General features: G+C 38.2%; 1 protein-coding gene across 1 annotated transcript in view; it reads right to left on the reverse strand.

The window, feature by feature from the left end:
- Nucleotides 1-25,678, reverse strand: part of LOC129721431 (protein scabrous) — a 92,709-nt gene that overhangs the window by 47,979 nt on the left and 19,052 nt on the right. Inside the window, exon 2 of the mRNA XM_055673986.1 lies at nucleotides 13,867-14,194. Within this exon, the coding sequence (XP_055529961.1) occupies nucleotides 13,867-14,194 (328 nt within the window). The remainder of the gene's footprint in view (nucleotides 1-13,866; nucleotides 14,195-25,678) is intronic.

Raw genomic sequence — 25,678 nt, forward strand, 5'->3', positions numbered from 1 at the left:
TGGTTGCCGTTACAATTCGCACAGCGAAAATTTTTACTCTCTTTCACAGGACATGTGTCCTTTTTGTGAGAAGAGTCTCCACAATTAAGACATTTTTGGTCCATGTTACAGAATTTGGAACCATGGCCATAACGTTGGCAAGTACGGCATTGGGTGATATGCTTTTCACCTCCGCCATACTTCCTATAAGTTTCCCATTTTACACGCACATTATACAAAGCATGTGCTTTTTCAAAAAATTTTAAGTTGTTAACCTCATTGCGGTTAAAATGAATTAAATAATTAACAAGGGAAATTCCAGTTCTCTGACTGTTTTCGCCTCGTGATTTTTGTTTCATTAGAATTACTTGGGTAGGGGCTATGCCAAGTAATTCTGTTAAAGTAAGTTTGATCTCATCAACGGTTTGATCGTTGGTGAGACCTTTCAAGACAACCTTGAACGGCTTGGCGTTCTTGGTGTCATATGTAAAAAATTTGTACATCTTGTCAGTTAAATACTGAACAAGACGATCACGACCCTTTACTGAGTCGGCTAATAAGCGGCATTCACCTCTACGGCCAATTTGATAGGTAACTTTAACGTCAGAAACAAACGTTGAAAGTTCCTTTTTGAATATATTAAATTCAGAAGAAATAGTTACCACAATAGGTGGAACTTTCTCCTTTTTTAAAGATTTTATATTTTGTATAGTTTCATTATTGGTAACTTCCATTTCACCAGCTTCTTGCTCAGGCAAAATATCAAAAGGATTGTCACTACAGACACTCGATGTATCAGAAAGAGATGCCTCTCTTTTCCTCCCCGCAGCGATGCGAGGTTTCTTTTTCCGTCCAGCCATTTCGGGTGATACGAAAAAAGTTAAAACAAATGTTAAATTCAAAAGTAGGTAGTCTTGAGAAAGACTGATGGGAAATAACTTTCTGGTAGTCTTTAAAAGACACACTGACAAAACGCAAACTTTGAAGCTATAGGCAGTCAAAGACCAGTCCACAAGCAACCGAAAAAACGTCTGATCTGTAGGACAGTTCAAGACGCACTGACTCGAAAATTTCAGTGTTGGTACTAATAGAGGATTAGTTATGAATCACTCTACGGTACCTAACTAACTGGCCCGCTCTGGGTTAGCAGTGCATGAATGCACCCCCTCCCTCGCACTTGGTTTCTGAGCAGTTAACTTAATTTTGGGTTCTAACTTTTTTTTAAAAACAGAAACCAACCTCTGAGTCATGCAGTTATGAATAGCTTTAATGTTTGTTCAATTATATTAAAATAATACCCTGCTCAGTATAAACAGAAATTTGTCTATCAATATTTAAATTTCAAATTGCTCCGAACCGTTCAAATATTTGTACGACTGCATTTGACAATTGCGCTCATGCTGTCGCTGTTGACAATCATCGGGTGTTGCTTAAATCTCAGCTAACACTCACAGCCATAGCCATGGCCATGGCCATGCGTTACAACCGACAATACACTTCCACTGACCATTCAAATAAAATCGCTCCAGTTGCAGCAAAACAAACAACATCAAGGCAGATAAAAAGCGAACAGGTAGGATGCTGCATAGACTGCAGCAGGTGCAAACCGCGAATCCGTAAGCGGTGTTTAAACGAGTATTTTTTCCCCACAGATAAATGACGGTCGTGAAGAAGACGAAACGATGCAAAAGGAGCGAAGATAAATATGTATAAACATCTGTACGCCCGAGAAAGAGATGTGATTGAATCGGAGTGAGCCTTTTTCAAACCCGAACTACAGAGAGCAGCTGAAAGGAGGGAAACAAAAGGACAGTTACCGAAAATAAAAACGGTTTCAAAGTAGGAAACGATCGTCCTACCGGCGCGAACGGACGAACGAAGGCTGCATCTCGCTATTGAAATCTGTTATGCCCCTGAAAAGTGGTTCGACTGTTGTGAAGTCTGAAAATAGCTGGCAGGTGATACGGCCGGCCAAAACTGGTTGCAGGCCGAACAGTTTCGGGGCAGAGAGCGTCGAAACGGTTCTGAGAGTGCCATCATGTCGATGACCCGCAACTGAAGGGGCTGCAATAAATAAGACTTTAGCGCAGGTTGACCCTCGTCAGATTTGGATAAGAATGAATAACTAGGTTTTTAATGGCCCCGGGAACCGATGTTCTACAGCTTCAAGCGATTGTTTTTATCAAAAGGTTATTTTTGCGGTTTCGAATTGAGATTTTGAATATCGTTTTGGAGTTATAATCGTTCGTACAAAACTTATGAAAAAACACATTTTTTGTGATGATAAATATGACATCAAAAGACATTGCAATATCTTGCAAAATTAATATTGATTGAAGACTGATAAATACGTGAACATTAGAAGAAAAAGCAGGATTGTTAAAAATCACCAGTTTCGGTGAGTAATATTCAGTTAGTGATTTAGCGATTATGATGATTTTTGAGCTGGCTAGCGAACTGTTGGTGTCACCAAAATGTTGGCCTTCGGAACGCTAATCGCTAATTCGCTAATTTTTGCGGAGAAGCAGAAAAAAATTACACAAACTGTGAATTGCTGATGGCGTGAATGAAATGCTTCAAATGATGGGCATTCTTCGCTGCGAAAGTTACTTTTGGAACGTTTGTTTCATTTAAACAACGTTCAATCATCTCAATTGACTAGAATTCCTCTCTTTACGACACAAATGCAAGTCAGTCTTTATACCCTAGAATGGGGTGCCAGTTATCGTACACAGGAGCATTCTAACGCATTCTGTGTTTAGTTTAAATCTGTGTAATGTCCGCGGTCCATGAAAAATTTTTAGAAAATATATGGGCAGTTGTCCACGAAGGGGGGGGGGGATCAGTTCCAAAGATTGCTATTGCGAGGAATAGTAAAAAGGTGATCGAAAACTGAGAAAATTGAAAAGTTTGGTCGATCAAGGTTGCGAAAATACTTTTTGTCGCTATCACGCTGATTCTCACCCCATGTTTCTGAAGCACCCGTTGCATCAGACGTTCGATTTCTCCAAAAAAAAATTATTCCACGTGCCAGTGGAGAATTAATTTTCTCCCCGAACGGTTAACAACATCTAAAACCATACATTTGGTCGGTCGTTCGTTTTGTTTGCGAAGAACACCGGTTCTAGGAATTTCAAATCGCTGCTGAAGGTGCGCCGGAGAACTTAGCAACAGCTTGAAATCGGATTAAGTTCTTTTCGGAAACGAGGTACAGGCCGGACTCGATTATCCGGAGACTCGATTATCCGGGGGCTCGATTAACCGGGGCTCGATTATCCGGAAAATATGGTTCGATTATCCGGAGTATTTTTTTTATTGTATTTCTATAACGTACTTTTGTCTTTCGGGTCATTGGGAGGTTCGGGGTTGTTCATAATTGTAGCGGTACAAGCCCCGTCCGCTTAGGCAGTTCGTTTTTGGCAGCTTTCTCGTCGTTCCTTCAACAAATTCTTACCCAATAACTTTCAAAAGCAAGGTATTTTGTTTTTTTTTTTTTTGTTTCCAATGAGGACAACCGCTATTGGTAAACCGGTTTCGGATTTATGGCAGGAACATATTCCTGTAATATAATGGCCATGATCATTACAGTACTTAGAAACACAAGCAGGCCTGTACCGGTTCTGTTCCGGATACTCTCGAATTATTGAACCATAACTCATCAAGCGAACTTAATAACGACTTGAATTCCGCAAAGTAGTCCATATTGAGCGTTTAGGTCGTTATAGGTCACTCAAGAAATAGAAAACTATATGAGTGTTGTTTTATTTCGTTTTTGCATCTTCGAGATAATCATTATAACAAAATTTATTATAACGTATATATGTATAACAAACGCCGACAAACAGTCAAAAGACAGTTTTCAATTTTTTTCGTCGACACATGCATTTTGTACAATTTATTATAATAGAAAACTCACTGTTCTAGATGAGAGATATTAAGAATTTAAATAAAAAAAATGGCTCGATTATCCGGAAGGTTCGATTATCCGGAGCGAAATGTTTTTCAAAACTCCGGATAATCGAGTCCGACCTGTACCACAAAATTTTTTCTTGTTTGTTTGCACACAGCTCTGAATGTATGTTGTTCTGTTCAGTGAAATATCTTTTTAGCACGACAATGGCGGTGGCATATTGTTTTGTTTCCAAGTTACACAGTACTTGATTGGTTACAAATGGGTGTCTTGCACGAGTTCTTTCTAACGTTTCTTTCTAACGATATCTGGATTATATCTTGAGCTGAACGGTGGGTATCTCATCCCGTTCCGAATTCGTTGATATTCTGAATGCATTACTGAACTCACTCCGTGTTAAATCTAAACAACCAACAGGATGCGAAACTTTGTGCGTGTTGTTGGTCAGCCCCATTACAAGCATGTCCTCAGTCAGTTTCGCTCTTTTTCGATTATGTCGAGTCACATCTGTAGCTGCCCAAGCTGCTGAAGATTTGGGCAAAAGGTGCTTATTATATTTATCCGTACCAATCTATATGTATTAAGGGTTATCGTTTGTAAACCCGGCGATAGACAGCTGCAGCCTGCAGGTAGACGAAATGGAGAGTTTTTTAGAACGACTAAAGGCAAAAAAAAACACCTTTTCTCAGTTTCTCTGTCTATCGAGTTGGGCAGTTCGAACGGTGCACGAGCGAGAAGATAAAGGCAGGTGATTTCGGAAGAATAGAAAAAAAAACACCGCATTTTAATTTGTTCGTTTAGTGCGTCATTTGGGTCAGAAGAATCCGCTCAATTTCTATGACGATCGGTGCGACAGCTGCAGAATAGGAAACAAAGTTGTTTTTATTGTTATTAGACGCGGTCAAAACGGTATTCAGGTAGAAAATGTAGTAATTTACACACGAGCTGCTGATCATGCAGTAAAAAAATAGGATTCTAACTAACGACGAGATCAAGTTTTGCGAATGGCAGATGGTTTGGAAATATTAAACCTTTTGACGCAATTTAAATAAAATGGATTCTGTAAATTTCGCTAGTTTATAAAAAATTCAAAACAGTTTAAACTCTTCAGCATCACAAGTACTATTTTGCATATTTATTTGCATTGTATAGTATCACTGAAAATATTCACAGCCTGCTTTACAGTCTTGACATCTGTAAGAATAATAGAATGCCAATAGAAGTAACATAAACAAGGGAATCGAAGGAAATGAACAATACGTCAACAAATGGTTCCACACAACGCCTAATTGACTTCGGCAAATATTCTGTTCAACTTGGCATCACCGCTTTGTCGTATGCAATGAACATCGTCGAGATTCGTGCCGCCCTAAGAACGAGACGCGGGTCGTGAAAGACACTGGAGCAAAACTCCATCATTTTTCCAGGCAGGATAATTTCCCTCACCGTATGAAGCGAGCTCTTTTGATCTTTGCTTCCACTTCCAGCACCTGAGGGCATTTCACACAGATGTCAAGTTTTGTGCTCTTCGAGACTCGTCGCTGTCATGCTCTTTTCGCGTCCCCATGGCACCTTTTGCCTTGGCTGCAGCACCGTCGCATGTCCCTCGGCACCTTTCATTTTCGATCTCCAGCGCATTGTATCCACCGTTAGAAAGAGCACTGACAGCTTCAGAATTGTTCAATTTGCTAAAGCGGACGTGACAATTTGCAACGGCTGCAGAACGGAAACGCAACAAACAGAGGCCTAGAACCCGCACGCCACTACCGGCCATCCCACTGCTGTCGTGTCTTATATGTTTTCGTTCTCAGCGAAGAAACGACGCCAGTCGCTGCGGGTCCAAAAAGGCTCAGAATAGCTTGGCTCGCATATCGAGGAAACAATACGGGGGAAAATGTGAAAAGCGAATATTAGACAATGCAAACGGAAACTCGGAAGGCCACTTTGTTGGCGAAGTTGGCTCAAGGGTGGTGGTTATTTTTCTCGATTTCCGCTTCTCCGAATCTAATTCTCCTGCTTTCCGGGGGGAATGCCGTGCCTAGCTTAAATCGGTTAAGCCAACATTTAAGATTGGAGCTTGAAATAAACGGGGACTGAGAATTGTACGATTTGTGGGAGGTAGAATACTACCGAACATGTTTATATTCAATTCGATTTATATCTAAGATTAAGAGGCTTACCCACCGTAATTGATGAAAATAAATGGCATATTTTTTTTGTTTTTCATTAGTAGGTCAAAGACTTTCCATCAATTCTGCTTTTATTTTGAACGTTATAATAATATTCATTTTGTAAGAATACCTTATTATGAAACTAATGTTTAATTTTGTTTTGTATGTTGGCATAAATTTAAAACTGAGAAGTTTTCTGGTCTCCCATAATAATATTGACTACGCATGCTTTTCGCAAAATTGGGGAAATTGTAATAAAATCGAAAAATATAGCTTTTCGCAAACAACACCAACTTTGGCATGCCTTTACATTGAGAAGAAAGTCTAAATTATGCAATTTAACTTGACAAAAAGTTATTTATAAAGAGTTCCTCTCTGTTCGTTCTTGATTTTATTCAAATTGATAGATTAACTCTCTAGCGCCCAAGTTAATTTTTAGACGGACTTCGGTGAAATCACTATGAGTCTTTGTAAACATTTTTTTAAGTATTTATTGAAGCTTTTTAGAGGTTTGACTGAAGCCCGTCCAAAGGCGGCACTAGGCACTAGAGGGTTAAAAAATCAGATACTGTCTTTGGAGGCAATAGCATAGTAAGATTAGGCATGTCACAGTAACAAGTTTCTATAATAAATAATGAATACACTAAAGTCGCTTTTTACGCGGGGGATACGTACCACGTAAAAAAACCCGCGTAAATTCCGGAATCCGCGTAAAAAAAGCCGCGTAAAAAACCGCGTAAAAAGCGACCTTAGTGTACTGAGTAAAACCAATAATGGAATATGGTCAGATTTCAACAAACAAAAAAAAAATTAATAAATAAAAATGGAAGAAAATTCAACCTCCTTCGATTTAATTTATAGTTTGGTGTTCATTTTTTTACTTTCGTAACTTATATTCAAAGTCGTGAAAACGGATGCATTTCCAAAGTAATCATAATTTACATGGTTAATCATAATTTAAAATGATTGTTTATTTCATTTAACATCAATAAAATACAATTATTCTTGAAAGTACTGGAAGTACTAAAAAATACCTTGAAACTTAACCTTCAACAAAGAAAAAACAAATTTTCATTTCTCTATCCTGAACCTTTTACTAAAAGTTTTGTTAAAACTTAAAGTCTTTTAGAAAAAATATTAACGGAAAAGTATATATCCTCATTTTTGTAAATTAAAATTCATTGTTTATTTTCAATTTTTTGTAATGAATTTTTTCTACAGTGTTTTTTTATACAGCAGCATTCTTTCCATACAGTTTCTTCCTCCGACAGTTTTTCTGTGCAACCAAATGCTTTTTGAGCTACAATACTTTGAATAAAACCAAGTAACTAAGCAAAGATTATGGTAACCAACTCGTGGTTCGTATGCTGATCTTTGCGAAGGGAAACGCAACCTTAATGAGCGTCTGTTTTCCAGATTAGGTGCGATTCACAGCAGTGTTTGACCTTTAGCGGGCCAAGATGGCAGCCCCATCACGAGACTCGGAAGCGTGGCCCTTGTAAGGCAATCACACAACGAATAATCAAGAAAATATAACTCGGAAGTTCCGGCAAGGATCTAGGCAACGAAAAACGGACCACGAGTGGAAACTCTGTACCTGAAACTGCAAGTCGCTAATTTTGTTTTTGGCGGAGACAGTGTGCTGCTAGAACAGTTAGAACCCTGCAAGTTCGGCATCAGTTTTAGAAAAGGTAGTCAAGTCATAGGCTTCGCAGACAACCTAAATGTTATTAGGAAAAATTTTGCGATGGCGGTGGAAGCAATCTACGCCAGACTAAAAATGGGTGCTAGGAGACTCGGCCTATAAATTAATGCGTCGAAAACCAAGTATATGAAAAGGAGAGGCTCGAGAGAAACCACCGTTAGCCTCCCTAGGAAGATGATCATGGACGACGATGAACTCGAAATGGCAAATAAGTTCGTGTATTTGGGATCTCTGGTAACCACCGACAATAATACAAGGAAGAAGATCCGACGGCGTATTCCAGCCAAAAATCGGGCCTACTTTGGCCTTCGCAGGACGTTTTGATCCTGGAGCATACGGCGCCGCACGAAGCTAACGATGTACAAAACCCTAATTAGGTCAGTAGTTCTCTATGGACTTGAAACACAACGCTGCACAGGGAGGACATACGCGAAGTGGCCTTTTTTGGACGGAAAGTGTTGCGGACAATAATTGGTGGAGTACAAACCGAAAGTGTAGAGTGGCATAAGGATATTGATCACGAGTTGCAGGCACTACTTGGAGAGATTCCCATTGTGCACCTGACAAAGGTCGGGAGTCTGCGATGGGCTGAACGTGTCGCGAGGATGTCGGACGAAGGGGCTCAACGTGCTAGGTGGCTTGACCAGATTAAAGCGGATCTGCGAGTGTCAAGAAACCTAGGAAACTGGCGACGCGTAGCCCAGGACCGAGGAGATTGGAAGAAAATTCTTTATACGGCACGAGTCCCCACGGCTCTAATCTGCTGAAATAAGTAAGTAGAAAGCATTTCAAGAATACGCTTTAGTATGCTGGAAAGATTCGATGCGCAATTTGTTTTAGTAAAATATACTATTGCGAAAAGAAAGTTGATTTCGATTTTTTTAATGCCAACACCGGAAAAAGTGAGCATGAATTATCTACACAGTACACGCAAAAGTTGGATGGTGCGGAACCGCATCAATATAGTGTTTTATTAGCACATCCGCTGTACTATTTTGGAACTAGTGCAACGGATGTGTTTTGTTCATAACGCATTTGGTGCTCTTACCCAAGTAACACACGTTGTTATAGAACAGTTGGGATAACTCCTCTAATCCAATTATAGATTTCAGTTAATATTACCTTTCCCATGACATCTCTATCACCAGAAAAGCGCAAAAACTGGGGGCTACTATAACAAGTGCTGGTGCTATATAAAGTGTTATATAACTTTATGAAAGCAAGCCAACTTGTTAGACTGAAGCTGCAAAATACATCTCGAGTACCAATACGGTAAGAAAACGTTCAAAACAGGTTATTTTAGAATTGTAATTGCTAACTAATCAAAACATCGTTGCCGCAAGCATAAAACTTCAAAATAAAAAGATTCCAGAACGGCGCTGATTTACATTAGGAACAATAAAAAAAGGGATTATGGCGTTTCGAATAATTATTCGATTATAATCACCGAAAAATAATAAATATTAATAGATCAACCTTTCGATGCTTGTAATACAAAGTTCTACGTGCGCGTCTAATTTCACGGTGAAACATTGTGTTTCACTTCTGAAAAAATCATGCGTCATTCATTGGATACCGTTTTCTTTTTGTCAATAAGTGGAAAACAGATTATGCATTACAGAGTGTTCGCTGATTTATTTCATTGCGAAGAGTCAATTTACCCCACTTCCACATTGGCTTAGTTCGTAAACAACTATCTGGTATCTCTTTCTTACATGCGTAGTAAATCGCAATGTCGTTTTTTTGGGTAGATCTGCCCTGACCCAGTGCAATAGGGAAATTCGCGCATTCGTGGGTTAGATTTCACCATAAAAAAGCGCATGCGCAAATGCGTTGCTATGACAACATTTACCCAGCGCATGCGCAAATGTATTGTTACGCGCAGTGCAACTAGATCGACAATCGTCTCGTCAGTGGCACTTTCAATCAATTATAAATTGATTATAAAAAGCAATGTACAACTTTTCAAGATGGATTGTTTCTGTAGCTTGAATATTAAAGTTGTTTTCGCATAGTTTCAACGTTATCTAGACTTAAAATATAACAAAGCTAGAAAACATTGTTAGATATACGGTAACATAGAATGAAATGATATTGGTTTCACTGCAAGCGTTTTGTTTATCTTTTCATGGCACACTTTGACCCACCTAGAATAGTTTTATTGAAATCGCTCAAATAATTTTAATAACAATTTGATCAAGTAATTTAGCGTTGGCTGCTAAATACTAAGACCAACCATAAAGAAAGCACTTTGCAGGTACGTTTGTTATTGTTATTGTTATTGTTATTAGGCGTGAAATATTGAACTGGTACGGCTGTCCCTGCTGGGCATTTCATACACAGTTTTTTAAATAGTGTAAACATTTGGAAGACAACTTGAAAACAAGTGCCATTCATGTAATAGTTATTGTTCGCTTAACCCATGCTATCGAAAAACATCTCTAAAACCAGAAAAAACTGTGCTTGTTTTCGAAATGTGGTTGAATGAATGATTAAAAACAACTTCTCGCAAATGATGTATTTTAAGTTGTTTTCTTTTCAGTTTTGATAACATCATAAACACAAGTTACAGACGAGCAGCGGCAGTTTATATTCAATAATCTATATAATACAATTATGCTATTAAAGAACATCTCGAGAATAAGAATATAACAACACAAGTTTTCAATTGCGCTTATAGTATTTTTATATGACTAGTGTCATTCTGAATTCTTTTCTCACATGTTTTGTGTGTTACTTGGGCAGCGAATGGTCAATGTATTGGACGGCTCAAAAGCATTACACTTATGAAGTATTAACTGGTGCTAGTATTGCCATGATGATTTGTATTGGTATTGGTAATATTTTTCAGAATGCTGCTATAGTTTAAGCAGTGCAACCAGTAATCAATACTGGTGATTTTGGTACTAACTAGGTACTAACTAAGCTAATATGAACTGATCGATGCACTATCATGAAATGTTTATCAATTTGGGGGATATTACCATTCATGATTTTGCATGGTTTACGTAATTTTATGAATAATATCTCAATTGTCATATGTCATATTTCCATATTTCTTCTCGAATGTCTTTCCTGAATATAAAAAATACATGCTACCGCTTTAAATTTTAAGTTAGAGGGAAATTAAACCAAAAATAAATCATGATTTTGCAAGTTTTACTCAGTTTTGTCAATAATATCTCAATTATTACAATTACGTTACAATTGCTTCTTATCAAAAGTCTTTTCTGGAACATTAGCGAACATTTTTTGTGTATCAATTTTCATCGTTTTTAATTTCGAGTTATAGGTGAAATCAACATAAAAAGTTATGATTTTTTTATGTTTCACGTTGTTTTGTGAATGACAACTCATAGTATTAGGAAAACTTTATCTTTTTCACAAATATATTTCTTTGACATCTACAAACATTTTCATGTAGAATACTTCAATGTCACTGAATAATTTTCTGATTTAGAACGATTTAAAATGATAGTGATTACTGCCTACCACAGAAATGGAATATTAACTGCGTTATATGGAATTTCATTTTTGTATCTTAGAAGATGATGACGACGATGATGGAGAAGAAGAAGAAAGGCAGATTGTCGTAGATGAAACTACTTGACAAAAAAATAAATTTAAAATTTTCAGTCATCATTTTGCTAAGTTTTCCTGTCGTGTATTACTTTTTTAGGAAAAATATTTGATCTCTCATCACTCTTCCTTTGCATCAATTCAATAAGGTGTTAAAGTTCAGTTAAAACTTTATAAAAACCAAAATTAATCCACCTAGCGGTCAGACCCAGCCTTTCTCATTCAATTTTTTATTTGTTCAAGTTTTTAAATGCCTTCAAGCCTAGAGAACACAAAAGTTGACAAATTCTACAACATGGATTTTGAAGGTGAAACTATGTACTTTCATCCTAAATTTGTTGTTGTTGCATATATATGCAAACAAAGAAGTAGGGTGCCTCCGAAAAGTTTCATTTTACAACGAAAAAACACGTGTAACTTTTTTCTCTGAATGGTTAGCAATTATATTGGTGTCAAAATATGCAGTTTTTTACGCCCTAAAAGTCACTCGAACATTATTTTGAAATCCGAATAAAACTGAAAAAACTAGAGCAATAATAGTGCTTTTTTACGAACCACCCCAAATGAATTTTGAAAATTTGCCATAGAACAGTGAAAAAACAAGATAGAGCGATAATTTTTTTAACAAAGTTTCATGAAATTTAATTAGCGACAATTTTGTGAAAGACAATATTGCTCTATGTCATAAGATAAAAAAGTTACAATTTTTATTTTGAGTACAATAGGACCACCCTAGTAACCAGTCATACCAAAAGATAGATTCCTCTTAGTAGAGTAACTTTCTAGAAGACAAGAAATCTCTAGCATCTATGGTTTCCGACTTACAGATTTTTGTCGTGAAATTTCACGATTCCGACCATAGTGGCTTGGATGCCGTCCCGATTCACGTTAATATGTCCATATGAAAAGTTTCACCTACGGATTTTAAATCATTTCAAATTGGATTGTTTTTATGAAACCAGTTTTGTGGTAGCACTAAATTTGTTGAGAGAAATAATAAAGATTATAGTTGAAGTTTGCACTTTATATGTATGAACTGAACCGTTGGAATGGCAATTTTTTAATGTTCTAGACTTTTCCATTTTTCTTTGTGGACTCCGAGTTTTATAATATCTATGTGAGCTTCATCTTATTTATTTTTTTCTCTCACTAAAGTACTCACCGTACTTCAAAATATTATATATTAAGTAGAAAATCGAAATGGAATGGTACTAATTTTCAAATTCATAGGTTGCCCTTTTAATGCAATGATTGAAGTTTCATTAAATACTCTTCCACTTTACTATGCTATTAACGATAATATAAACACGTAAATTGATATTCAAACTAAGTTATGAAAAAAATGCTACGTACGTATATCACTGCCGATGGCTGTTGTTCCCCGACGACAGATTGCAAACCAAGTGATAAAAATTTATTAAAGCAATAATTTTCAAATTAAAATTACACTTACTCAGGGAAATTGAATCTCGAAATGATACATTGCCAATTACATTCGTTTATCATGTGTATTGCGTTGAATCACCTTCGTGTCGCGGACCGGTAGGCATTTATTGCTCATTCCAGTTCGATGCAACCGCACTGCTGAACCTGCGTACACCTGTTTTGTTTTTCGTTTTTCAACAGCAAAAAAAAAAACGAAACATTTTGCTATGAAAAAATGACCGTTGAAGTAACCCTCTCTCCCTGTTGGGCAGCATAAATTAAATTCATGTTAATTACAGTTCACATATTCACTCTCTGTTCTATGGGAAAGGCAGAGAACCGACCGGAACAGCAGCAGATAGATCGCAGTAAGAAAGGAACTGCAAAGCGGGGGAAATAACGACTGCCGGTGTCACGTCATGCAGAAACTTCCGTTGATTCTCGCTGTTTCTCTTCTGTAATGAACTGAATTTTTTTTGCCTGTCCTCAACGCGACTTTTTTTTCGACGAAATTCGTGACGGGTAACGCATTCTCTGGCCAGCTCGCAGGCGTGGTCCTTTCGAGTGTATACAGACGGCCGCTTCCTGCCACCCGCCGTGGTCTGCGAAAGGCTAATAAAACTTTGAGCCCCTCGTATTTCTTTTATTGGTGATTGTGTGCGTGAGTTTGGAAATTGAACTTCTACCGACTGGATTTTTCGTTTTTGGCAGGTTGGTAGTCACTTGCACTCGAACGTTGATTGAAATCATATTCGCAATATGTACATGTTAGTGCAGTAGGATGCTTTTTTGGCTAATTAAGGAAAAAATATTTTGGTTTTAAAATTATTTATAATCATAATAAAATTGATCATCGCATTCCATCTGAACGGAATAAGGTAGACATTGCTGCTGACATCAATCATCAAGGAAAATATTCCTCTTTGCTGAAAAATTTCTAAACCTGGTCAAACAAAGTGCAAGATGTATGCGCATAAAACTGGTCAACCATCTGACGCTGCTGGGCTTTCCTTTGAAGCGCATTCTATGTTCAAAGTTTTTTAAAGTACTGCTGATGGGTGATTATTTGAAAGTCGCGTTATAATAATTTTCCTTACCTTCTCTCGTTGTCTGTTCAAGCTGCGCCGGATATCCTCGGCGCTTTGGACGGCTTCCTCGCGGAGCTCCCGCACCAGCACCTCGGTTTTCTCCTGGCGCGATCTGAGGGACTCCAGCTCCAGTCGCATTGTGGAATAGTCCGCCCGCAGCGTGTTGATATCTTCCATCAGTTGGTTTTTCAGCTGTGCGTCTTTGGACACATTGCTGGACGATTCTTGCAGTTCGGCCAGTTCGGAACGTATCTCCGCGATCGATTGCGATAGCCACTGCACAGTCAGCCGTTCCTTGTTCGGGGAGTTGCTTTCGCGAAGCACTTTTATCTCCTCTCTGGGGATAAAAGTGAGAGAAGAAAAAAACATTCTATTATTATACCATTCGAACCGCAACAGCAATGGGAGTAAAGTTTTACCAGCAGTCGAGTCAATTTGTGTGGTTTTAATTAAAAAGTATTGTGGAGAAATGAAATAACCAGAGTCTTCGGGGTGAATGGGATCCGCAATTAGCTGCCTTGCCAACGAAACAGTTCTCCCCTCCAGCTGTTAAAGGCAGTCGCTGCCCCGTTGCTGGTCATACGAAAGTAAAAACGGATAAACGGACTTGAAGAAGTCTGCTGTTTTCCGGCCAGCGATGGGAGGATTTTCCATCATCAATTATAGCAAATCCCAATCTACGATGGCTTGAAAAGTATATTGGAAAACGAATGGTTTCATTCAAGAACAGAAACGAATAAAAGGTGAAATATCGACCGCGTTAGAAAGTGAGTCCCAGCGGCTTTACTGGCGATAAGAGAGAATTACAATTATTTGAAGATGTGTGCGTGTTTGAATGAGTGTTGAACTAATAATAAAATAAAATGTTCATTGTGAATTCAAACATACATCGCAAGTATGGGACAATGGGTGTGGGTAAAGAAAATTACAAAAAAGAAATATTTCCGTATGAATAACGTGTACGAAATCTTGTAAATTCAATAATTGTAAAAAAGTTTACATGCACAGAGTTTCCGGTACCGGGCCACCATGGTAGAAGAATATTTGACTGGTGAAAGGCGAACAAAATTTGTTAGGTTTTCCCAAGTGCTCAAGTGAAATTTGATACATCCTAGTGAAAATAAATAGTGCTCACCCTTTTTGTAACTCACCACGTTCAACAACCAATTTACCAAAACGAAAACAAAGAAGCCCACCTGATAACTAACGCAAACATTAGATTCCCGTCACGTTTCGTCTTTCCAATTGAGACTCGGTACGTGAAGCTGGTGGTTTCAACTTCGCTAGTCATGTGCCTAATGCTCGAAGTATAATGGAGAATGAATGAGAAGAGCAAAAAAAAAATTCGCCAGTTTACCGTCTCATCAGACCATGTCAAAGTGTTTTGGTAATGTAACCCAACCAAAATGGTTCATTTAACATCGATTCCCTAGGAAGAACACCCCATCATATCGGCAGTGCACCGGAGGCGAAGGCAGTGGCGGCTAACAGCCAGTAACCACACCCCAACAAATTTTTCCACCCACCTTTGCTGACTAAGCTGACAGAGCAGCACACGACCACACGATGGCGCGTGAACTCCAGACCACATGCCCTAACAGGCCACAAACATAGCAACAGCGGCACGGAGCTACAGCTTGGAACGGGCGGTGCGTGTAAAACGATACTCTATACTTTTTCGCTCAGCAATCAACTAACCCGGCTAGAACAGAGGCCGAGAGGCCTATACCTGTCAACTGCCTATAATACCTGTCGCCACTTGCTCCGTGCGCAACAAACAGGAACCGGTTGGCGGCTTCTCACCGATAGCAAAGCGCCTTAATGTATTTATCGCCAAAGTTCACAGCCGACAACGGATAGAGAAAGAGAAAAAAAGACATCGAACCAAGATAAATGGAAAACTTATGACTCGTCACCTTCGTTAGTTCGTGTTCCTTTGCTCACCCAGTGTGGGTTTTCCTTTCCCAAACTAACCAGCAGGTGTTTTGCAAGTGGTGAAAATTAGTTGAAAATAGTTTTCGAACGATTCGTGAGTCTTTGTAGTTTCCATGAGAAATAATTTACGCTTTTTAGATGTTTTTTTTTTCCTTTGGTTTAGAAATACAATTCCCCGTTTTGACATGCTGAAGTTTCAAATTGCCTTGATATGTTATTCAGTATTTCAGTATTCCATATCTCATTTGATTACTTGGCTATAACAACCACTGATAGAGAATCAATAATACTAAGTAATTTAAAAAAATAAAATGGGCAACCATTTTAATAGACCATTTTTGATCTGGCTGAAGTTTTGCATAGATGTTTCTTTGGACTAAAGTTGCCATTTTGTGTTATTATTATATTTTTGAATCACGACCAATTTCAGAAAAAGGTTTGTGTAAAAATACCTTTAAGTACCTATTGAAGATTACAAAGATTTTTACAGCTAGAAAGGTTTCTTTGATTGGTGTGACATCTTCGGAAAAGTTGTAGATAATAATCCGTCCCAGTAGCTTAATTGGATAAAACACCATTGTGGGTTCAAGTCCCGGCTGAATTTTTCCAAGTCTGTATCATATTTTTCAGTTCGCTTATTTTCCGTTTCCTTGACGGTTTAAATTGTCTGCTTTAATGAATGCGTAGTTGTTGTAAAACGAAATTTTCACGCTGTATATTTTTTTCTGGAACAACAAAAATACTATTCATACCTTTTGGTTCAGATAAAAAAAGGTAGTTCCATTGGAAAATGGTAACCTTTGACTGCTGTATTTTGGCAAAACAAGAACGGGGTGGTGACAATCAAAAATTGTCGATCGTCAAATTTTCAGTGTGAAAAAGAAAAGTGCCTTACTCCCATTGTCGTTGATAGCACAGAGATGGGATTAGCATCATATACGATATCAAATTGAACAATAAATTGTCTTTTTGTTTGAGAGGTAATATTTCCTCGCACTTTCATTACACTTCATTAGAAAAGTTAGAATACATTGACAAAGACGGTTGTAATTCGATTTCATCTCCATGTAGCATTACGAACTAAATTTTCTTTTTCTTCTTCAATATGCAGCATTAAACAGCAGCGTAATAAAATGATGCATAACTGAGTGCGGCATCTTCTGTTATCTGCCCCCAACATTACATGGTGGCACATTAGTGCAACTTTTCAAATAACGACGAAGATTTTACAGGATTTTTCATCGAAAAGGCACGTCTGTTTACCTGTGATTGTACTATGAAAAAGGCTTCGTTTTCTCTAACACGTTCGACAAAATATTAAAGCTAGTAAACCGGGAATGCACTTTTTGAACTAAACAAAAACCTGCTTCTACGCAAACCAATCAGTTTACTAGTAAATGGCCACTAGAACGGTCCTGACTAAAATTGGGTTAAAAACTGATAGCGTAGCGTAGCGTGCGCGTAGCGTAGCGTAAGCACGGTATATTTCGTAGATTGCAGACTGATGACTAACGTTTCCCCGGATTGTATGAGGTACAATATTTGGGAGTAACATTTAAACCAATCTGAGTTGAAGTAGGCCCGATAGTCATCATTACTGGCCACGCCCATCTTTACCGTAGCTTGGGGATATTAGAAAGGATATTGATGATGTAATACTTACTTAATGAGAGGCCACCGACTCAGTGACACTCTCGTAAGTACTACGGAGTTGGATTAAGGGGTTTAGGTTGTTGACGCAAAAACTATCTATCAAAATTGAAAAACTGGCAAAATTTCATGCATCCAAAGCCCTTAAAGTATATAAATATGCAAACATGCACTTGAGCCAAAACATTTTCCTAAATTCGATCTCAAACCGCCAAACTTATCATAGTACAGTTGTCGTGTATTCATGTCACACTGCTACAACGATAATTTATAATTATAAAACTATTCAGCTGCAACATTTAACCAAAAGCTTGAAAAAATCGAAAAACAAAGGCTCACAGAAACTTTGTTCTGAAAAATTTCGGGAAAGCATCCAAACATCGTAACGAGAATGGTTACGTAGAATGGTATGAAATTACACTAAGGTCGTTTTTTACGCGGGGGATGCGTTCCAAATTTGTATGGGCCCGCGTAAAAAACGACTTTTTTGAGTTGCAAATATAACAAAGAAAACCGTCCTGAAACGTTAAAACCTCGTTTGAAGATGATAGTGGCCAATCTAGAGACCAAAATTCAATATTTAAAATTTTGAGTATTTACACTAAAAATTGTGAATTTTTTTGAAAACTGATATATCACTCATGGCCTAAAACGGAAAACGTGATTGAAATGAGGTCGATATCTTGTACCGTTTTTGAGTAATAGAGGAGAGCAACCCGCGTGAAAAAACCGCGTAAAAAGCGACCTTACTGTATATATTAAGTCAAATTTTTCTCGGCTTGCTCAAAATACTAACGGGACCGACCCGCCATGCGCGGTTAAACAGTTCAAAACAAAGAAGTGTCAAAAGTGTTATTTTGTGTTGCGTCCTGCGCCTCAAACACGAATTGAAACAAAATTTCAACACATTATCGAAAAACGCACTTGTCGATTACTGGAAACAAACGCGCAGCACATAATTGAAAACAAAAAAAACGAGATTCATCGCACCCGGCAACCCAGCTTGGCAGCTCGGTAATAAAAAAATGTTCTACATGTCTAAAAAACTTCGGACGCCAAACAGATCATTCACACATTCTCACATTCATACTCTTGCCAAAAGGGCAAGCCGAAACCCGCTATCAGCTACCACACAAAACCGAGTGCCTAAGCATTCTCAAAAAAATGAGACACAAAACTTATACTCATCTAGATCATTCTGATGATGGTGCTTTGTCGGTGATGGTATGCACACCGAGCAGCACCAAGCGACACCATAGCACAATGCTATCCAACTGCCGTCTTCTTCGCTCACATCACCACGCAATCTTTTGTACGTGCATAACACGCCGCTAGCCAGAGCGAAACACCGAGTTAGCACTTACACTTGCAAAACTTTCCTGGCTTTGCAATTTGGCAATTTTTGAGCGTGGATAAATTGGCCATTCCAACGCTAGAAACACTCGCATTTTCACTGATACTTCATTATTACCGCGTTATAAAAACATCACTGATAACTTTTCTTCACTTTTCAGCAAATTTGCTTGCATAAATTACTTGAAATTCAATAATTTAACAGAGAGGTTTCAGAGCACGTACCATCAATCAGCCGTGCTCAATTGGGTTAAAAACTGATAACTTAAAAAATATTTTCATGCGCTGAGGTAAAAAAATTGGCATTCTAAATCTACTCGGCAGGTATCCACCAAAATGAAATGATTCTTACTTTTCCAATTCTTGACCAATTTTCGATCTTGTTCTTCAAAGTTCGTTCCCATATAGTTCCTGTAAATCCGGATCTCCGGGGTCAGTTTCATGATCCAAGGCAAACAATATCGGTATCTAAATTGTCGAAATCATTCCAGCATCATCGAGTTCGTAGATTCACCACCCACTGAAATAGCGGCAAAAGTTGGTGACGATAACGAAAATATTGTTTGTGCGAATGTGCTGCGGGAAAGTGCTTTTGGGTTGAGAAATGACATAGTTTATGAGTATGTTATCATCGATCTCTAAGTCACTTACAAATCACCAAAACGGAATCAAAATTCAGACAAACATTTCGGTTAGGAATACAGTAGAAAAATAGCGTGTCGCAAACCACAAGACTCGGCCTGTCATTGTGATTAAACCTGTCGAATCTTCTGAATCTACAGACTAGAATTTTTTGAAAGAAAAATTGGATCCAAATATAAACAAAATTGGAAACTTTAGAAACGGGAAAGCTGGTTCGATAATTTCTTAGTGTGCAATAGATTAGAGTATAGGGCAACGTCATCGCCGAAGATTGTTATCATGTCATTGGACACGACCTGCTGGACCTTATTAATGAAATGCTTGCAAAACTTGAAAGGAATCACTTGTCGTTTCAATCCTCAATATTACTGGGACGGATAAAGTCGAAGAGTTCGGGCTTATTAACATGTTACACACGTTAGATTTTTTTTTTAGAATTAGCTCCAAAAGGCCAGCTGATGGATTATTTAAGCAGTAACGATTTGCTAGTCCCAGACTAATCAGATTTTCGAGAGCGTCACTCTTGTTAGTTTGCATTGAGGCAGGTTTCAGCAAAATGGAATGAAAAAATCAAGGCTAAAAAAACAGTTTTTGCCGTATTTTGGAGCTTTTGAAACAATTTTCAGGCACGATTTTGAATAGATTTTAGTTGTTCTGTAGTATTCCTTGCAAACAATATACAAGAGCAATTCTGTGAATATTGTTCGAATTTTTCTGTCTTTTTAGAAACGTCATTGATTTCGCTGAAAATTTGAATTATGCTAGTACGGGCTAGAGATTTAATTTTGTGCTATTAATGTTTATTTTTGAATTACGACTAACGGTTAGTTTGATAATTTTGCCATTTCGAAAAATATGCACCATGAAAAACCAATTTTTTTTTCATCGAAAGAGATGAAAACAAATTAATCAAATTTTTATCCTAAAAAGCTCATTTTTATAAAACTTTGTTTTTTTGACGTAGAGCTACGTTTTTCTTTAGCCTACCACATAGGGATGTAAATAGGAAAACTATTAACGAAAAGGGGACGAAATATGTCCCGTTTTAAATGCTTATAAATCGGTTTGTTTTCAACCATTTCCTTCATTTTTGCAGTAATTGTTTGGAAAATTATGCACGGATCCACCCAAATGTAGAAAATTGTTGATTGATTATGCAAACTATTGTACTATTGATAATTGTCAAGCCTTGTTTAAACGAAAATTACGTCCTCTGATTGGTCGTTATATGATTGCTTCCCTAGCACGGTCGACAGAATCATATACCTTGCAATTGAAAACATGCTGTTTGGCCTATATAAGAGCCTGTTTCAGCCGAAGCCGCTCATAATAGTTCTGGACAGCGACAAGTTGTCAACAGCAGTCGTCCTTCCTTAGCAGCAGCACTAGCCCTGTGGTTGGTCACCACGTCTCAGGAGCAGCGCGGTTCTTCTCAGCGTGTGTCGCCAGACTGCCATTATTCCCCCGCGTTAGGGCAGCATGAAGATCGTCATCACCAAATCCAATTTTGAACAGCAAAATGCCTTTTTTCAAGGCAAATAAATAAGTCATTGAAAGTTAATAATTTTTGACAACGTAAGCGAGCATTCTGTGCGGATTCCAGCAGTTACATCTGTCGCGGCCGTCTAATTTACAGAAGGTGAAATAGCTTCCACAGTGCATGTTGTCCGTGTATCTTAACTCCCCCACTGTTGGGGCACAAAGGTTGCGATCAGCAACCGATTTTGAACAGCAAAGGCAAATAAACAAGTAATTGAAGGGTGAAAATTTCCTAGCATCAACACAAGCAACTTCCCGGGATCCTAGCAATCAAATTCTGTTGTAGTTTATTTAGTTTTAGTTTACCCCCACTGTTGGGACAGCACAAAGGCCGCGATCATCATAAACGATTTTGAATAACAAACTGCCCTGTTAGAACGCATTCACAAAGGCAGTTAATTCGAATATGCAGTACTGATATAAAGTCGATTCTATCAATCAGCATTAACAGAATTTCGTCGTCTCCCAGCTTGCAGGTTGCAACATGATGCAACACTTGATGTTACAAACCGCAATAAAATACGGGTTAAAGCCGTTGCGTGTGTGAGAGCACCATCGGTGTTTATTCGCTGGAAACAAATATCGAATGCGAATTGTGGAATAATTCGTCTAAAGAATATTAGAGAATTAGACAACTGAACTGAAGGGCGTGGCCTATTACGTAGCACCCTTCGGCTATAAAAGAGCGTTTCTGGGAAAACTAGCTACATTCATTATTCGGAAGATGAGCTGGATAGACCCTCCACAACGTTGACAGCAGTAGCAGCAGATATCGGCACTCAGCAGTAACAGACCATAGCAGCGGGTCGCGCCTGTGGCTGCCTTCAAATTAAGCACTTGCCCTGTGGTTGGTCACCATATCTCAGGAGCAGCGCGGTTCTTCTCGCTTCTCAGCGTGTGTCGTCAGACTGCCGTTATTGCCCCACTACTGAGGCAGCATAAAGGTTGCCATCAGCAAATCCAATTTTGAGCAGCAAAATGCTTTTCTCAAGGCAAATAAACAAATATTTGAAGGTTAATAATTTTTTGACAACTCAAGCGAGCAATCTGTGCTGGATAGTAGCAATTTAAATCTGTAGCAGCCGTCTAATTTACAAAATGTGAAACTGCTTTTACAGCTCGTGTTTTCAGTGTCTTTATTACCCCACTGTTGAGGTAGCACAAAGCAGTAGTTCTACGTCAGTTATGCGATCGTGTCTTGGATACAACCTCCTACTTTTTTTTATTAAAACCAAAAAAGTTAGTTAAGCATTGAAGGATCAATGAAATGTTGAAAAAATGTATAAAAACACAACTTTTATAATGATTCATTACGGTAAAGTTTTAGAAAGGCTTTTATTAATTTTGTCTCTCTAGAAATACCGTAAGACAAAAAAATAAGAAAATAATAAAAAATATAACTATAAATTAAATATTTTAAAAACCCACTTTTTAAAAATATTTTTTTCTGTGAAAACTACATCTCTGTAAACATCATATTATCTATTGCGTTTGAACCCAAATCTGATGCGTTGTCAAAGTACCACACTAATATCATAATCATCTAAACATGTAAACTTTCGTTCGGGTCACGGACAGAAAAGGGCAGTTGAGATAGAGTGAATAAATTTTTCCTGACAATTAACGTGACCTGACAAATCGTGCCGTGTCTCTGTACATGAGACACCATATCCGAACAAAAAAATTAGACACATTCAAACCAGTACTCTAGTTTGAAAAGCATTCCCTACCTTATTTTAACCGAATGCATTTCGGAAAGGCGAGCTAGGCCTACGGGTTAAAAATTCCATTACTCATTATCCTACATTAGTTCTTCACATTGGCTAAGCCTTAACTCTGTATAGGTATGCATGCGATTGGGTCATAATCATTTCCTGGACCATCCCAGCAGTGTATCCTGCAGCCCGAACAGCTAGCTAGCAAAAAATTCCCCTGAATAAAATATTTCGCATCCAACTCGATGGTGGGACTACACGAGAACACAGAGCAGACCACTTATGTATACAGGCTGGAGGATGGATATTTTGCCGATATGTCCTCTGCGGTTGAATAACGCCGGTCTCGGCTGTGATGACCGTTGGGGGCGGAAACACGGCGGGTAATCGACATGAGGGTCATCATTCGTATCTGTGGTCAAAGGCCAAAAGAACGATCAAAGGCTAGAGGACATTTGCAAGCCAAACCCGTACCTGATGAAGTTATCTTTGCGAGCACAAGAGAGAGAGAGAGAGAGAGAGAGAGAGAGAAAATAATACCATTCGGTAGATGTTTTCGCTGGTCGTAAGAAATGCTTGTTATGCAGACGCTAAACATAGACTGATGTCGAGAATGTGCGCTATGCGAGATTGATTAGATGGATATCTTTTATCGGCAGGGATAGGTTTCGGTAACTTTGGAAGGCTGATATCATTCAATTATTTGGCATTTTATTAAAGAAACTTAAACTTAAGTAATTGGTGTGAGACTATAAGACTTGTCTACCTAATGCAGATCAAGTTCTACTGCGGAAATAACATCCCACTCAAGCATCGACCATGAGTCAAGCAACTGCGAGTCAGTAGCGTTATCTGCTGGGTTTGTAATGACAGCACGCGACCTAAGCAAACTGTTGGCTATTTTATTTTAAAATTTTACCTCCCACCCAACATTCGTCCTTTGACCCGGTGAATCCTTCACCTCCATCATTAGGGTCTTATCGCTAGCGGCCAACAATTGCACTCGTCTCGCAGCTAACGACGCAAACCAGGACGATGAGGATGACAGATTGCGAAAGTGTCCAGCACCGGAACATGAAGACAAATTTTCACCCATAAAGCTCTGTTCTATCCATTTATCAGCACGTTTACTGTTAGTACAGGGCAGGGAGAAGTCACGCGAGAGGCAGAGTTCGGCTTTGTGTCATTGATGGTATGAGAAAAAAAAAACAAAAGATACGGCTTCTAGTTGTATACGCGCGATAATAAATATTCTGCCGCTCCGATAACGGCTCTTATATTCAGTGCCAAGGTATACAACACCTCTGCCGGGCCCGCACACATCCAAATACCACACCCACTGGGTTATCGTGCTGCTTTCAGTCATTTTTTGTTTGAGCCCTGCTGTGACGCAGCACAAAACATGGGCTGTGGGCATACTCAGCATTATCCTTTTGTCCTTTGTTTTAGCTAATTCGAGCTTCAAGACTTGGGGAAGTATCGAATTTCTTACAACGACAACAATCTATGCTGATTTTGAAAATGAGCCATATTCACCTAACATGAAAGTAAAATAAAAATCTCATACAAAATATGACTAAAGAAACATGACAGTAGGTATGACAAAATTTGAGTATGAACATGAATAGAATAAAAAAGCCTTGTTCTGTTTTTCAGGGAATTTTCTTTTTTCTGTTCTGTATCTCATTAAAGTTGAACAGGGGCTGTTTATTTGAAGAGCATTCAACAATTCACGGTGGGAGCAAGCATGGAAAATTCCATTATGTACTTACATTGGTTTTGGTCAATGGTTTTGTCTAGAACGATAAAATTGCTTAATGTAGCTCAAGTTTCAAAAACAAAAAAGTTTCTTTTGAACAATGGTGCGTAAAAATTTGGATTTTGAAAAAGGGTATCTTGGATCGATTTCCGGTTTCTAAGCATTATCCCAGTTTCATGTATACTTTATTTGACCTTTTTAAACTGTTTTGCTAAATCAGAAGTCGCCATCTTGGATTTGAAAGCTTTTGAGAGTCATCTCGATTCTGGAGAGGTTCCTAATGAATGTTTTTGCCTTTGTCCTAGAAAGGTATAGCAATCACTGGCAAAACCGAAGGTTCAAAAGTGCTCCAAAGGGCGGAATGGCATATATCACTCAACTCAGTTCGACGAGCTGAGGATTTTCTGTGTGTGTGTGTATATGTGCAACTTTTCAATCTCACTCGATTTTCTTAGACATTGCTAGACCTATTTACACAAAATTACTCTCAAATAAAAGGTCTTATTGCTCCATAAAACCCTATTAAATGTAATTGTAATCGGATTTTTAGTTTGTATGTTATTTATCAAAAAGTGAAAATCACGAAAGTTCATTATCTTAATAACTACACAACTACTCAAAGATGGCTAGACTGATTTTAATGGAAGGTCTAGTTACCCCATAAGACCCTATTGATTTGTTTTGCAATCGGACTTTTACTTTGCCTGTTATGTTTAAAAATGTGAAATCCAGCAAAGATTTTTCTTCTATCTACAAAGATAAAAGAGTTAGATACTTGATTTAATCGAAAATTTGAGTCACCCTAATTTTTGCTAACTTTTCAATAAGCGCTTTATCATATGTAACAACTTTGTAGAAAAAAGTTTTTCTCTAGAATATTGCTATAGAGCTCTAGACCCAAATTTCCCCTTAAATTTGGTTCCTGGATCATTGTGCAACGGTCGACAAAAGCGAAAAATAATTTTTTTTGAGGTGCACTAAAATTCACGGGAATGGTCAAAAACCCAAAACCTTTTAGTTTTTCCAGTTTGAACTCTAGGCCAAAACCTGTGTTTATCAGTACTATCTAGAGTTATGAAACAATGGATCACACATATACGCTTTGGATACCAAACGATTCGTGTTTTTCATAAAATTTGTCGTTGGCATCGAGAGCTCTTCATTGAAGCCAGAATCCGACCCAAGACGCCATATTGAAAATGTTTAAAATTACGACCTCCAGTTCTGG

Source organism: Wyeomyia smithii, chromosome 2, assembly GCF_029784165.1.
Source record: "Wyeomyia smithii strain HCP4-BCI-WySm-NY-G18 chromosome 2, ASM2978416v1, whole genome shotgun sequence".
Lineage (NCBI taxonomy): Eukaryota > Metazoa > Arthropoda > Insecta > Diptera > Culicidae > Wyeomyia > Wyeomyia smithii.